The sequence below is a fragment of the Argopecten irradians genome, chromosome 6, assembly GCF_041381155.1.
Source record: "Argopecten irradians isolate NY chromosome 6, Ai_NY, whole genome shotgun sequence".
Taxonomy (NCBI): Eukaryota; Metazoa; Mollusca; class Bivalvia; order Pectinida; family Pectinidae; genus Argopecten; species Argopecten irradians.
The window spans coordinates 3,543,656-3,559,763 of NC_091139.1; the positions used below are offsets into that span (position 1 = coordinate 3,543,656).

Here is a 16,108-nt window from a genome sequence, read left to right on the forward strand (position 1 = left end):
CTCCTGAAATACCTTTAGTTTCACTATGACATAGTCTAATTATGGATACTATAAAAAGCTATCATTTGCTGCTATTAAATTTTGTGATTTTCGTTTCAAAACAAATTTGTGAAGATTAATGTTTGTGAATTTAAAAATGAAATCAATTTGTTATCAATATAAATGATGTAAATGTTAATTCACAGAGACAATTTTTCACAAAAGTATTTGAATTGCGAAATTTGTTAAAGTTAATCATACGCGAAATAAAATTGGATTGCAGTATTTACAACAGTGAAAAGTAACCACTAGAATATTGAAGATGTATATTTCTATGAAAATAGAGCATTGGCTTGTACTGACCCCAGACTGGACTGACGAATCATATCTAGTACTTTCAGGCAGAGATACATTTTCTATGTTTGATTTCTCAGCAATGGATTTGTTTCTGGTAACCCTGGAAATGTTGACTGACAAGTCTTGTGTAAGATCTGCATCTGTAAAGATTAACAGATTAAAATAATTACAACTGTTAATTTTACTTAAGCATTGAACATCTTTCAGTTGGCATTCATAGCCATTATGAATGACAACTGGAAAAAGGCAAATTCCATTAAGCCAACTGAAAGACCTTCAATGCTTATATTTACATTTGGTTACAATCTTCAGGAATTTTGCATCTATAATGAATTAAACATTTGTTATTATCAAAGATGGAACAACCATTTGAACAGCCATTTTCCGTGACCGCTGGCACGACAATTGTGACGTCGCAATGATAATGACATCATAATATAATAAGCGCTTAAAGTCCAAAGACTATATGAATGCCAACTGCACTAGGTAAGGTTACATAGTAGGACTGCAGTGAAAATGTAAATATTATACAATAAAGTTGTTCATATGCTGTTGTGTTTCTAGTTTTCTTTCCTTTTTCTCTCTTTTTAATCATGATAAACCTTGTGTTTTTGTTTCCATTTGATGTCTTTATGAATATTTTATAACTATAAAGTGTAAATTTACAGTTACATTGTAGAAAAGACTGGATTCAGTATTTTTAAGACTCAGGTGAAAAAAAAAGAGTAAAAATATTTTAACTACAGGCTGTATTTATGATCATTATCTGGGGCTGAAACACTAAGCTTGAAGGTGGACTTTCGTTTTTTTTTTATTAAGTCCCAATATCCATATCTGTCTTATTTTTTCCATGATTAAGAAGAGTTTTGAAAAAAAAATCCTGTTGTAAATCATTCAGAGACAGGACTAAATCGAAGTCAAGATGAGCGATAATGGTTCGGAAACTTGTGTTAAAAATTAAATAAATATTGAAAATCACTAGGTGGGTCCCACTTAGTCAAACAAACGGAAGTTAACCGACATTGTAACGTCCTTGCCAAGACCATCATGTGACTACCGTAACTAAGTAACGTGAGTCCGAACTCTTCCGAGCACGGGTCATGAACTTTCCGACTTCCATTCAGCAATAATCGTAACTTCTCTGGCGACCAGTTTAAAATGAATTCATGCATATGTTTACAAGTATCAACTTTCAACAACTGCTAGTGCTATACCAAAGTTATTAAGAAATCATTATAAATATTCTTTGATATAACTTAATTTCAACTAGATCTACAAATGCTAACAATATAGGGTCAAATCAAACTTGATTTTTTGTGGATAGTTACATAAAGTGTGGCTTTAAAGTAACAACATGTTGGTGCCAATCATAATCGATATCCTGACTGTATCCAAATTTTTACCTGACTCTGAATAGTAATCTTCCAAGTTTTCAAATCCCTGTTCATTTACTCGGATGTTCTTTCCAGCAAGAATGTCTTTCCCTGTTCTCCTACAACATAAACAAGACTTTGTCAAAAGAAAATGATGACAACTATATATATATATTCTCCAACATTAGAAATTAATTCCACACTCAGCCATATAAACAGCTAATTAACTGTATAACCTTTTTTAATACTTATAGGGCCATGTTTTGAATGATAATACTGTAACATAGCTGTACTTGCATAGCAGACACCAATTACTCAAAGAACTTGATTCAAAGGGTGGTATATATATTCATCCCAAAAATTTTAATATACCGCATTCAACCCAATAAGCACCCATATGTCCATATTTGTATAAGCGTGTTAGCGCCCTTCTTCTTTTTGAGGCCTCATTTCAATCGCCTTATTAAGCACATTTTCATTTTTTCAATTTTTTAAACGCCCTAAGCACTTATCGAGTCAAATTCGGTATTGATATACAATACACATACCATCCAACATTTTTGTTCCTCAAAGGATTAACAAAGAATTCTTTCTTCTTTTTCTGAAAAACAATTTTAAAAGAATATAAATACATATTATGAAAAATTATATTTGCATCTAACATTGATTATCATACCCATCCTGGACCCATTTCTGTAAATAGCTAGGTCACTTTAACTGTAAGACATATTTCTAGTGATGATTTATGATGTAGGCTTAAATCACAGGTGTCTTGGCTGAAATTAGCATACTGACGCTGATGGAATTAATTATTATCGTAATCATAAGAAAAAAAGTATTAGTAGTGTATAAGTATGTGGCCTTTAAAAATCAGTATCAACCATGATAAAAAAAAACACTAACAAAGTTTAGTTAGCATTTACAACTGGAATATGGAAACGGGGAATGAGTTAAATAGGTAGGAAACGGGAAGTCATAAAAAAATTATAAGGCAAATGATTATATCGGCTACGTAGATAGTTGAAAAGGTTTCACTTTAGTTTCATCACCATAATCAGTGATAATACAGTTACATTCTAAAATGATCAACACTGAGACAACCGAGATGTGATCACTTTCATTTGCTTGTTCGTATAGTTTTAGTTTGATGCACCAACGCCATCATTGCATTTGTAATAATTAACAGTAAAATAGCAACATGTCGAGTTTACCGGTTTCCCCATAGTTAAGACAGTCGATTCACAACATATTCCATCGTTTGATTATGCCGCCTTTTCTCATTTTGACCAGTTTTCAAATAACCGGAAGTCTCTTGTCTAACAAAATTTTAGAGTTTGTCCGGTCTGATATTTTCCGGAATTTTATCACTTCTAAGAAAAAAATGTTGTTGAGATTAAAATCATAATTTACATAAGTCAAAAGCAATTAGTCATAAAAGATGAGTACCGTAAAAAATATCAAATTTCGATTTTTTTTTCTACTGGAACAATTCCGGCTTTACGTTTCCGTATACAATCGTTTTCTTTTTTAGTTATATTCTGCGCCATCCTTCCGCGGGAGTGTCAAATACAAGATCTGACAGAAACAGTCGGCCTAGCCTTAGGCTACTTGCTGATACCAAATACATCGATGGTATTCATTTGTTTTCTTCATTTACTGTAGGGCTACGTACCGGCATAACTTTTTTGAAAAAATCTTTTTCTGATCAGTAGCTAGTCACCTTACTCCGATAACATGAGAGTCGACTGGTCAGCCGTTTCTTTATCGGACGTTAGTATTTTGCTGACGTTAGACACGACGTAATTGTCTCATCGCTCTATACCTCTAACTTTGTTGGAGTACTAGTCACCTGTGGTCTGGTAAAAGTATTGCTTTACTGTAAAGTGACCTAACTATTGGTATTTACATAATTACTGAATTGCACAAGTGATATCAATTTTCATATAGCTTATACTAGAACATGTATCACTAAATTTAGCTGCACCTATTATATTATGATTTTAAGCAAAGCTTTTCTGAGAGCGCAGCTGTTTATCCATTCTTTCTTTGTTTGTTTTTAAAACTGTTATAGAAATATATAATTGTTATATATATGAATGCAGTCTAGATGCTATGCAAATAAACAATACATCTACTTTCACTTTATGCAAAAATATGTGACTGCAACTACAAAATATATCTCTGCGTCATTGTCCGTTTCCAGGCAGAAAATTCCGAAGCAAATGGCTACATAGTGGCTTTTAATTTAGAGTTGCACAGTCTGTGACTTCTTGTATTTTTGGCATAGAAAAAGTATTTAAAGTCTTCTACATATTTTTCTCCACCTCTCTAAGTTTTACTTTCAATATTTACTAACTTTTGTAAAGTTCGTAATCGCAAAGTTATTAAACAATTAAATTATATTATTGATTTTTAATGTGTACACATTTAAAATAGCTTGGAAGTGTCCGAACTGTTCCGATCTATTCCTATCTGTACGGGTGTTGCCGATATTGACCATGTGATACGGCTCGGGAGATTCAACTTGGTTTTCCGATATTACCGGAAAGTTTGAAACATAGTGTTGACTGTGGCGGTTCTTTCAAAACATGTGATATTTCATGCGACATTTACCACTATGTCAAAAGAATATTGGTGCTTTCATGGATCTGAACCATAATAAATGAGCATCCATATTCACACATTGTACATTTTATGAGAGTTTGTGATGGTGAAAATTACAAGAAATACAACTTTAAGGTTCGGGACAAAATGTAAGAAGGAATCAAATTGGAAGGTTTATCTTTCACTGATGTTTTAGTTCAATTTTTTAAAAAGTATATTGTTTGAAATGACTCAAGAGTGTGACTTTGGATACTGTCTTGCAGAACACTGGATCTTGTTTGACTTCTGGTTTCCGGTTTATGAGAAAGTTTTCAAACTCTACATATATGGATGATTTACATAGATTAACGTTTCCGAGACACCTCTATCACAAGAGTTTGCTGCGCTCTTAATTAAAGTGCTAATTGTTTATATCTATTATTTGTTAAATGTTGTAATTAAATAATGTCGGTTTGCTTATACAACCTAGACATTATTCATTAATATTTGTTAACAAAAACAGTTTTCCGATGATGTTGGACTAATGAGGTGAGTGTTTTGTATTTCAGAATTTCAGTAACTGGTTGTTGAAGTTGTGAAAATCTCATTGAAATCATGAGTGGACGCCAATTTGTCGACACACTAGTCCGCCTTGGCTACCCAAAGGCAAAGAGTCTGGATCCACAGAGCTTCGATTGGATGTTTGAAGGAGAGAGCGTCATCTCATTCTTGGATTGGTTTTGTAACAATGTGGGCCCCACCAATATACTCCATCCTAAAGATAAACAGGAGTAAGATTCCTTTTTAATCATTTATTTAAGACACGAACATGATCATCAGAGAGTATAATGAAGAATCAAATTTATTCTCCAAAATTTTGCTCCAGTCCCATTGACTATAAAATCTAGTATATTATTTGTGGTATATAATTTATAATGTTAAGGAATCTGATAGGATTATTGATTGATGACCTGCAGTTAACTCAATTGGTAGAGCTTTTGACTAGTTTCAGAGGTCTAAGGTTCGAAGGTCTAAGGTTCGAAACCCTCTCTTCCTGCTACATTTTCTCTTCCATGTTAATTAGGAAAGATTTAAGTTATATGTGTGAAAAGAATGTAATCAGATCTAGAAAATCATGATATTGAAAAAAATTCAATTTCATTATGAAAAAGTAGGACAGAGGTCAATTTATTTGTTATTGTTTTCTACGTTGTTATGTCAGACATAAGTCCTGACCGGATTCAACTCAACTACACAAACACATCCGAGTTCAATCCATGTGTTTTATTAACTGACTCTATACATATAACGCTCGCGTGTGAGCGTTCCCCAAACAGCGTCATACATAAACATTGGCGATAACTCTAATTGACTTATACTAGCAAGCATATAGGTATCACTACACTACATACGTCAATCTTAGCTTTGATTTTAAGACAATCAGTTTTAAAAGGAAAATCAATTATGATTTATATATTTAAGATCCCCTAAGTTGAAAAAAACAACCTATTACACAGCATTCATAAAAAAACCCTGTTATTATGAAATTGGTTCTGTTAATATTTGAAACAATATAAGAGTGCTTCCAGAACTAAAATATTGTAATCATTCTATAGGTATGACAAACTAAAGGAGTCTAAGGAAGGCGTGTTACAAGGCAGTCAGCTAGAGGAGGCTTTACGATCTGTGACGGATGGAGACGATGAGAATCTTACAGATGATCAACTCAGGTCTGGGGGCAAAGTTACAAGTCTGATTCATTGCTCATTTTTAATAATACAAAGGTTTTTGATATCCTGGAAGGATGTGGGTAAAGCATAATTTAATGTCGATTAATCCCACCACCCTGAGATTATGACGTCGTCACTGGAAGGTGGGACTAATCAATGGTAAATCGTAAGTTACCCACGTCATTTTGGGATCCTGAAACCTCCGTATTAACATCTGAGTGTAATGGATTAAAATACTGCCAAATTAAAGACAACTTGAATCCAATACCTAGTATTCTGTCTTTGCATACAATAGAGTTATCAGCTTACAAGTGTCAGTATTTTGTGTGGTAAAATTGAGGGTTTTTCCCTACCCACGACATAACAATCATCAATACCTACCTACAAAAGCAGATAAATATATAATATGTAAATTTAAATGATTTGTGACACTGTTTATTATTTGCCCTTTTGAATAGATTTCCATTTGGGAAGATGTTTTATAGAGCTTGCTTTTCTCATCTTATCTTATCAACTCAACATTTCATCGCTTCATCAACATTCTGCATGAGTTTTCTCATGTGTTTTAGCCAAAACTATTTTATCCTATGCTAATCATTTTCTATAAAATCAACTTTTAAAATATGTATTTTAGTTCTTACTTGCCCTTTTCTTATCCCGATCTTTTAGATGCAAAACTCAAACAAACAAGCTTGATTTAATTCAGTATCATTGATTATTAGTGCAAAAATTTGCATTTATTTATTAACATGATAATTCAATACTTTAGATGTAATTTCTACACTATATATACCTTAGTTTTGAATTATAAAATTACATAGAATTTTTTTTGGTTACAGGAAAGTTATAAGCCAGACAGAACATGACCTTGCAATAAAGAAAAAGAGAAAGCATGTTCTCATTCAGAAGAGGAATAAACTGAGGTTTGTCATCATACAAACTTATTATTTATTGCAGAAATTGATTCAGTTTTATAGAAATCTTTGATGATTTAGACCACTTTTATTTGTCTGTGGATGAAGTAACAAAAGGTAATATTAAATCAGGGCTTTTTCTCACTGATTTGGGAATGGGGCATGTGGCTTTGAATTTGGGGAAAAAATGGAGCGCAAAAACCAAGATTTGGGAAAATCATGATATATGAAATAAAGCATAACGATTAAGATTTTTTATTTTCAGTGTATTTTATATACTTTTTTGAAGCCAATTCACAAATATTTAAAGCCTTAACCAACTAAGTTCATGCAATATTTTTGGATAGTTTTCAAGAAACTTTAATTTTGGGAAATTTTAGAGTTGAATTGGGAAAAATTAAGAGGTTTTGCCATGGGGAATGGGGCTGATTTTTGGCCCCAAATCATGCTGAAAAAGTGCCCTGTAAATGCTGTTACTTTCTAACGAGTTTGACCTTTATCAGTATACATCAGACGAGGCTTAGTCATCGGTTGTCCAAGGTCAAGGGTACAGAGGCCAAGGTCAAATCACAGTTCAAACGCCACAAGGAGCAGTGCCAAACTGATTGTACACAGGTGAAGTAACTTATTTTAGTGTAATTATGAATTCACTTTGATATCATTATCAATACTTTGTAATAAAATGTTTGAATACAGAGGATTCCGCTTATTTGCATAGGTCATTTTCCAGAAGAAAATATGCAAATAACCGGAGTATTCGAATAGGCGGAGATGACATTTTGCACCTCCGTTTGACCCCACACATATGTATGTGAATAGGCAATAGATATCGTTTCGTTTACTTGATAAATACGTAAATTATTTACACTTAAAACGAACCACAAGTAATTATTTTCGAAGTTGTAAATCGATTTTAATTGTTTAATAACAAAAAATAATCCAATATTAGATTCTTGTTTACGTTAGATCGACACGTGAATATTTGAGAAACAGCTAAACGATCGATCAAATGCAATTATATTCTACTAAACAGGATTGGATTTGTGTCTACAATTCTAAACCTAAATAATAAACAAATTTACGTACATTTGCCTGGCAAAATGAACTTACGATCGTGATTAAACTTCAAAGTGCCGATCAACTAGTAGTGTTGCTTTTACACATGTGCATATGAATTCGAAAATGGCGGCAGGTGATGAAGCCATGCGTTCACTCGACCTAAATGTCTTTTGAGAATTCTCCCTGTATTGTTGATCTATACGGCGAATAGCTCGATAACATTTCAGAAATTAATGCATATTCAAGTAGCAATGAAAACAATTAACGTAGCAGGTATCTTTTGTATCCTAAGCTTACATACTGTAAGAAACTTGCGGTAGTCATTGCACGCCGACTTTGCATGCTTTTATGTCTCGTTCAACGAGACGCTTGATACGCACATGTCTGTCGTAGTCAACAAGACTCTGGTTGAACGAGACTACTCATGAATGGCGATTGTTGTAAGGAAGCATGGTTTCTCCAACCGATCGCGAACTAAGGTACGTTACGTTAATAAATAAACATATTTCAAAGTGCAAATGCTTTAATTAGATGTTTGAGTCAGTGAATATACTAAAGTTATGATCAACCGCTGCTGATGTAAATCGTAACAGCGTCGAATACCTTTTGCAGATTCATGCATAAAATAACAAGCCATACGATAACGTTAATCTGTCACCATGATGATTTCTAGTAAAAGCGAAGTATTTTGAAACATATATCGGCGAATTTCGCTAAAAATATATTGCAAAATTGAAAAATATTCGATTTTATTTTTAGAATTTCCCAAATATTTTATTCAAATAACCGGAGGTCATGTAAAAGTCTATGCAAATACACGGAGTTGAAAAACAAAGATAAAGAAGGAAAAAATCGGGACCGCAGAATTTTATGCAAATAACCGAAATATTCGAATAACCGTTATTCGATTATGTGGAGTCCTCTGTATAACAAATTAATAAACATTTAAATGTTTTTGGGAAAAAAAGTTAGGATTGAAATAATAATTTTTTTGCAGATGAATGCTAACATGGAAAATCTTGTGACGTCTGTTGAGAAACTCCACACTCTTTATGATTCTGATGGCGGGAAAAGTTCACCAAACTTCTTGTCCCAGTTGTCTCTTGATGAATATGCAAATGCTGAGGAGAAATTCTCACAGGAATTGACGGCTTTCACCAAGAAGCAGTTTTTTGAGGTACATTGAAGTTTATGATTGATAAGTTTAGCATACAAAATCAGTGATATTTGTAGTGAAATCTGAGGTATCAAAAGATTCATGTATACTCCTAGAATACAGCAAAGAAAAAGTTGTAGAAAGGTTTTATATTTTCATGGAAGTGCTCATACTTTTCTGTATAAAGTCAAATTTGGAAGTTTTTAGCTAAAACACCCCGTTAAATCTTGCAACGGAGTGATCCATGATCATCACTATATGAGAGATATTTCAAGAACAAAGATTATCATTGACCAGAATATCACTAATCATATATTTAATATTTATTCATGATCAGTAGCAATAGCAAAAAGTTTTAAATCATGATCATGCCAAGTGATCCATCATCATATGAGAAGGACATTTTTTCCACCAACATTATCAAACAGTTAAAGATCAATAATTATATTTATTTATGAACTTTATGATATTAATTTTATCAAAGCTTAGAAATGAAATGCTGTCAAGAGCACATCTGAAGTTTTTTTTATGATATTTAATTTGATGTAGGGGATATCTGAGATGGCTGGTGAGGAAGAAGAGGTATCACGGTATCAGATCTTAGAGATTAGTGATCCAGATAGTCTTCTGATACGTGGGGAGAGACAGGAGGTCAACCTCAGAGAATGTAAGGAGCTGGCCAGGATACGTGATGGGTAGGTTACTAGATCTCTCCAAACAGAGCATGGCTACATGATGGGTAGGTTATTAGATCTCTTCAAAGAGCTAGGATATGAAATGGGTGGGTTACTAGATCTCTTCGAAGAGAGCGTGGATAGGTGATGGGTAGGTTACTAGATCTCTTCAAAGAGAGTGTGGATAGGTGATGGGTAGGTTACTAGATCTTTCAAAGAGAGCGTGGATACTTGATGGGTAGGTTACTAGATCTCTTCGAAGAGAGCGTGGATAGGTGATGGGTAGGTTACTAGATCTCTTCAAAGAGAGTGTGGATAGGTGATGGGTAGGTTACTAGATCTCTTCAAAGAGAGGGTGGATAGGTGATGGGTAGGTTACTCGATCTCTCCAAAGAGAGCGTGGATAGGTGATGGGTAGGTTACTAGATCTCTTTAAGGAGAGCGTGGATAGGTGATGGGTAGGTTACTTGATCTCTTCAAAGAGAGTGTGGATAGGTGATGGGTAGGTTACTAGATCTCTTCAAAGAGAGTGTGGATACTTGATGGGTTGGTTATAAAAGACAACATAATCCACACAGAGATCTTTTGATTAAAGAGAGATAAAACACAGTGAGCAGGAATGGTTGGTTTTGAGGATACATTCAAAGCAAATAAAGATAACCAATGGGAATGTTAAGAAAAAAGAAAACAAGGATGTGAAATGGTCATATACTTAGTCTAGATCTCTGCAAAGAAAATGATGACATTCTACAAGTAGAGCTGCACTAAACCGTGATAGCTACCTGCTATTTATAAACATTATGAATTAAGTGTGTGGTAAGTTATATGTTTCTGATTAAACGGTTATAAATGTATTGAAGGAGTATACTGGCAGCTTAAACTTTCTGATTTTGATATTGAGAGATTTATAATACAGAAAAATCTTCATTTTTTACATTACCTACAGATATCCCAAGAGTGAGTCTAAGAGAATTAACGCCTTGATGAAGAACATGGTGTCAAATCATTGTCTAAAGTGTGCAGAGAATCTACTTCATTCCATTCAAACAGGACAGTTTGGGACCAACATCCAAGATATAAAGTAAGAAAAAGATATCAATTATAGATCCATATCCATTTTTAGAAGCTTTACCTTGTATACAAGATATAGGAACTGTTCCCATTATTTTTCTTATATCATGATCAAGCAAAGTGTTAGAGTTAATTTGTGATATGTTTGCTATATATATTGATCTACACTTTTCTTATTTCTCCTTTGATGCACCCTTGAGGCATACCACCTAAAATATACAAGCACATAGTCCTTGGATGACCTTCATTTTTGACAGGTGTACATAATAAAATAAAATTCCAGTCAAATTTTTAGTCATTCATCTTTTACGGCAAACACATTTCTCCATAACCTCTCTAATGGTCAAGCATTTATGGCTTTTTAATATTAGATTGCTGTCTTGATAGCTTCTTAAATTCTAGTTGTCAGCACATAAATCCTATTTTGAAATGAAATCACTGAATTTAGAAGCCACAATAGAAATTGGTTTGCAGTATGTGGTATAAGTTATCCTTGATGCTTACAGCTCTGGATTGTTTCTGGTGTTTCAGTAAGCAGTGTCAGGAGAGACAGGAGAGTATAAATCAGGTTGATCGTGACCTGTACAAGCTACGAGAGACGGATATTCCCGCTCTAATCATGGAGAGCACTTCCTCCCAGGAGACTCGGATACTGACGGGGGATTACAACCTTAAGCTGAGTCGACAGGATTACTTTGCTTCTAAACAGGATCAGGTAAGAATTAAAGACATCATTCAGGACTGCCGGCACTGTAGAGGTAACATGACCAACACCTGTGACCAAGATATCGAGAGTTTAGCGACAGCCTGCCAGGCAATAGCAACAGATGGCTGATGTAGTGATCAACCGAAACCGTTCACACTATTATTGCGTCGACAGTAAAAACAAAAACATTAGAATATATATATCAATGGCCTAAGATTCCATAAACTGTGAATATTCATCTTGCCATCTGACGCAGTGATAATCAACTAATTTGCAGAAATTAGGACGACTACGGAAAACGACCATCTTATAAAAGTTTGATTTATTTTTAACTGTAGTATATATTAACAGTTAGCTATAAACTTTTGTGATTCCACAATATTACATATCTTGTTTCACATTCCCATTTTTTTCGAAAAGGTAGTGGGCCTTTATAACGAAAAAAAAAAGAGAAACTAAAAAGAATTTTCTTATTTAGTGAAAAATCCTTGGTGTTAACATTTTCCATTTGTTGTATAAACTTAGGTGATTGGTGAATTAGTAAAGCAACGGTCAAGGAATGAGTTCTTAACGATGGCCTTTGAGGTGGAAACACAGGGTCACCGTGACACACACCGTCTATTGACCGCCGTCCAGCAACAGCTACAGGCACAACTACAGTCCTGGACAAGTCGATTGGTAAGCTTGGAATAGTGGTTTTGGTTGATTGGTGTAACATCCTATTCAGTTACAGCTATGGTCATTTAGAAGCAGGTTTATGAGGTGGCAGAAAGCCGGAGTACCCAGAGAAATACTCAGCTGTCAGTGACTGGCAACTTGATTACCCACTCGGAATTTGAACTCTAAACCTAGAGATGGAGTATTATACCTTGATATCTTAGTAACTACTCAACCACTACGGCCCCAAATAGAGTGAGAAACACCTGGAAATTTAAGTAATAATTTTTCATGTAGGTTACATAAAAAGAAAAACTTCTTCACTTCTGTTTCGAGAAATCGGGGCCTGTTCAGGAAACTTAGTATGCAAATTGTCATGCCTGGTGTGTGAGGACTTGCAGGTTTACTGTTGCATATCCAACAAGATTTGCTATTGTCTAGTTCAGAAGTCTAAATCATACCTGTATAGCTTTTACCAAAAGTACATTGTGTTGTTCTGTAGTTCATCTTACTAGATCTTTACCTTCTGAATAATATGTAAAACTTTTGTTACAGGCGATGATGGATGAGCCATCGCTCAGTGTGACAAAGTATGAGAGAGGAACGGTAGATTCCCGGGACAAATTTACAGCACGTCTTCATCATTTGTTAGGTAACTGTCTGAAGAAGTTTGAAATGCTCTGATAAAGCTGAATATACACCATATATGCAGCAGAATACTGTTTAACATTTCAAATGGTTCTTAATATTTGTGTTGAATGTTCTTATCTTGACCTCATTTCAGATATGTTTAGTAAAGAAGATACTTAGTTATTTACCTACACACTGATCTAGCTAATTAATAATTACCAATATAATTATTGATTTTATTGTGCTATATGCTTGATGTTAAACGGTGATTTAATAATGAACTTATATGATCCCGAAAAATTACTTTAAAATATTTGTCAGACGTACATGTATTTCAATTTAAAAAGGTGAGAACTTTTTGCTATACTGTCTAAGGACTGGGGTCTTAACTTTTAAAATTAGATTGATAGAGGTAACAATGGTCAAATTCATTCTAAGTTGAAAAAAGGACAATAAAAGTTTTGATCTTTTCACAGTTGAGAGAGGTGATAAGGGAACTGATCAGTTGTTCCTCACATTTGACGGTATGGTTGAGGGTGCGCGTCGTCTCAAGTGTGACTTTGACGCAGCCCAACACTCGCTATCATCGACAGCTGTAAAACAAGAGAACAGACTGGACTTGTTGTAAGTACTTCAAATGCTGCCAGAACTGCTATACCTCCGGAAACATTTCATTTCTTGTTGAATAACCACTCAAATGTAATTTTTGTATTGCCCGCGACATTACTTTTCTGGTGACGGTGGCGGCGTTGTCGTCAACATTTCACTTCAAAATTTTACGTTTTATTCTATTTCTCAAAATGTTCAAGTCCAATCTTAACCAAAATTTAAACAAAGCTGAAGGACATCATTATCATCTCAACACACCTAATTATTGCAGGATTCATTTCAGGGTGTGGGATGCAGAAGCTATGAAACTAAGGGGTACTAAACAATTTATAAGACTTGACTTTAAAGTTTTGCGTTTAGCTGTTTTTCAAAAACTATATATCCAATCCTAACCAAACTTTAAATATAGCGAAAGGACATCATTATCACCTCAACACACCTAATTGTTGCAGCATACATTTTTGGATGTGGGATTCAGAGGCTGTAAAATTTAGTGATGCTAAACTACACTTTTTTTTTTCTCAGATGTTTTTAAATATTTCATTATTATGTATTGAATCAACAATGTAGTATATGCGATACTTATAATTACGTGTAATTCATGTTTTTTAGTATGTAACTCATTTACCCCTGGAAATTTTAATTGGACTGTTCTTATCTTTAATTGGTAGAGTTCAAATGTGTCTTTAGGGGTAGAATGAGTTAAGAGGGTGACCCGCCACCCCCACCCCCAACCAAAGTTAAGAGGGGTATACTGGAGTATACTGGAATCGGGTTGCCTCTGTCTGTAGACTTAACTTTGTCCTGCGAACTCCTGCTAAACTACTTGACAGGTTTTGATTGAATTGGGTACACGGAACCCTGACATAAAGTGGAGTTGAGTTAACTCTATAGGGTTCTGCAATGTCCCCTATTAATGGAGTTATTACTAAATTTTTGCAGCGGGTGGTATTAGTCGTCCACTCTGGCAACAGTTTTAGTTTAAAATTGACATAATGTAAAATATATTGCATGTACAAAATTAAACTGGTTTACATTATATTTTGTGTATAATTGAAAGTTGTGCGTGTTGTTTTACAGAGAGAGTAATCTGTTGACCTGTCTGGACCTTGTATATGCTGGCTCGAGTACAACTAGCGGTCAGCCCACACTGATTCCACGACAACTAATAGACTCCATAACAACACTTGATAACCTGATTAATAAACTACAAAAATCTATTAAAGATGTGGTCAAGGACTTGGAGACTAAAAAACAGGTATGTGTAGCTATAAAGTGTAATCTTTTCAACTTTTGCTCTTTGGGAAATAAGATTCATTTGACGAAATTTCTAGTACCATAATGACTTGAAGATTTCCAATTTCTTTATCGATTGCACAATCAAATCAGATTAAAAAAAAAAATCTTAAGTGTTTGAACTGATGGATGTCATTTGATTCTTTTTCATGATTTATTTGAATTTCTTAGATATGATTTCTTTTACTGCTGTACTATTTCATAGAACATAAATTACTTTTATTTCACTTGATTTAAAACATGATGGAAAAGTAGATCAGACGATGGGAAAAAAAAGGTCAGATAAAAAGGTAATTTCATTCATTTCTTGAATTGTTTTCTTGTGTTGTAATATCTTGTTACTGTTTCAAAACTTTCAGACTCTGAGGAATGATCCCTTGCTCCATAAAGAGAGAAAGATGTTTGCATACTTCTTCAATAACCCTGGCCATATGAAACAGATGTTTGATGAACTTTCCTCTCGGCTCCAAGCACACAGAGTACACTGAAGGAAAACGACAACACACCAAAGTGATGGATATATCAAGGACTAGAAAGGATGGTGGAAATTCAATCCGTGACATACAATTTTGGAAATTCATTCTGTTATATATCAAAGACTAAAGAAGGATTGTGGAAATTCCAGACTGAAAATATGCTTCATATTGGTGCTATGTATAGTTACATTGACATTTTCTCGTGATAAGTCAAGACTTTTTTCCCCACTTTGAATACCTGAACTTAGCTTGATGTAAAAATAATAATTTATAATTGTATATCTGATGACAGCTACAAAAATATAGTATCACTGTAGGCCTATAGTTATTCTAGTTGTAGTACTTTATTGGCCTTGATTGGTTGATATATCATACACAAAGAGTGCCTTATGCCCATTTCATTCATAGATAGGTTTCATTGGTAGAATATTACTGAACTGGTTATTTTTTGACTGTTCCATAATCTTTGGGGCCATGGTCATACATTATTTATTGACCATGAGCCAAAACCAGTCAGATATGCATCAGAACTGCGAGTTTTGGGCCAATAGGCATTTTGCTATATGTATACATACGGTAAACCAATTTTCTTTGAGTTAATTTTTTTTTGGTTTCTGATATAAGAGAATATGGAGCAGATCAACTTTAACAGAATACCGTTCAATACAAGTGAGATGGATATTATGTCATTTGTGGAGATTTACTTCCAACTTTTGCAATTTGCTTTGATGGAGAAATTAGAAAAGTAAATCACAAGCGAAAGAAAATTGGTTTGTATATTTATGTACTGCTCTCATTTTATGGTATATGTATGAATTATATTTCATTAAGTATTAAA

General features: G+C 34.0%; 2 protein-coding genes across 2 annotated transcripts in view; one reads left to right on the forward strand and one right to left on the reverse strand.

The window, feature by feature from the left end:
* The window catches only part of LOC138324741 (serine-rich adhesin for platelets-like), a 29,246-nt gene extending 26,223 nt beyond the window's left edge, over positions 1–3,023 (reverse strand). The window contains 4 exon segments of the mRNA XM_069269856.1: positions 343–476; positions 1,740–1,828; positions 2,258–2,310; positions 2,921–3,023. Of these exon segments, the coding sequence (XP_069125957.1) occupies positions 343–476; positions 1,740–1,828; positions 2,258–2,310; positions 2,921–2,932 (288 nt within the window). The 5' untranslated portion in view covers positions 2,933–3,023.
* Positions 3,024–3,250: 227 nt separating this feature from the next.
* On the forward strand, positions 3,251–15,319 carry LOC138324743 (HAUS augmin-like complex subunit 3). Its single transcript, XM_069269858.1, has 14 exons — positions 3,251–3,341; positions 4,862–5,083; positions 5,909–6,022; positions 6,862–6,945; positions 7,440–7,551; positions 8,993–9,172; positions 9,701–9,846; positions 10,772–10,906; positions 11,428–11,611; positions 12,128–12,280; positions 12,815–12,911; positions 13,366–13,513; positions 14,579–14,756; positions 15,154–15,319. The coding sequence occupies exons 2-14, from the start codon at positions 4,908–4,910 to the stop codon at positions 15,280–15,282; spliced, it is 1,836 nt and encodes a 611-aa protein (XP_069125959.1). The 5' UTR covers positions 3,251–3,341; positions 4,862–4,907; the 3' UTR covers positions 15,283–15,319.
* The last annotated feature ends 789 nt before the right edge of the window (positions 15,320–16,108 follow it).

What these genes read in the sequence shown, in the direction of transcription:
- LOC138324743 (XM_069269858.1), top strand. Translation starts at nt 4,908, where the DNA reads ATGAGTGGACGCCAATTTGTCGACACACTAGTCCGCCTTGGCTACCCA. An exon ending in TTGCTTCTAAACAGGATCAG is followed by an intron (nt 11,612 to 12,127) that starts GTAAGAATTAAA and finishes GTATAAACTTAG; the next exon opens with GTGATTGGTGAATTAGTAAA. An exon ending in ACGTCTTCATCATTTGTTAG is followed by an intron (nt 12,912 to 13,365) that starts GTAACTGTCTGA and finishes ATCTTTTCACAG; the next exon opens with TTGAGAGAGGTGATAAGGGA.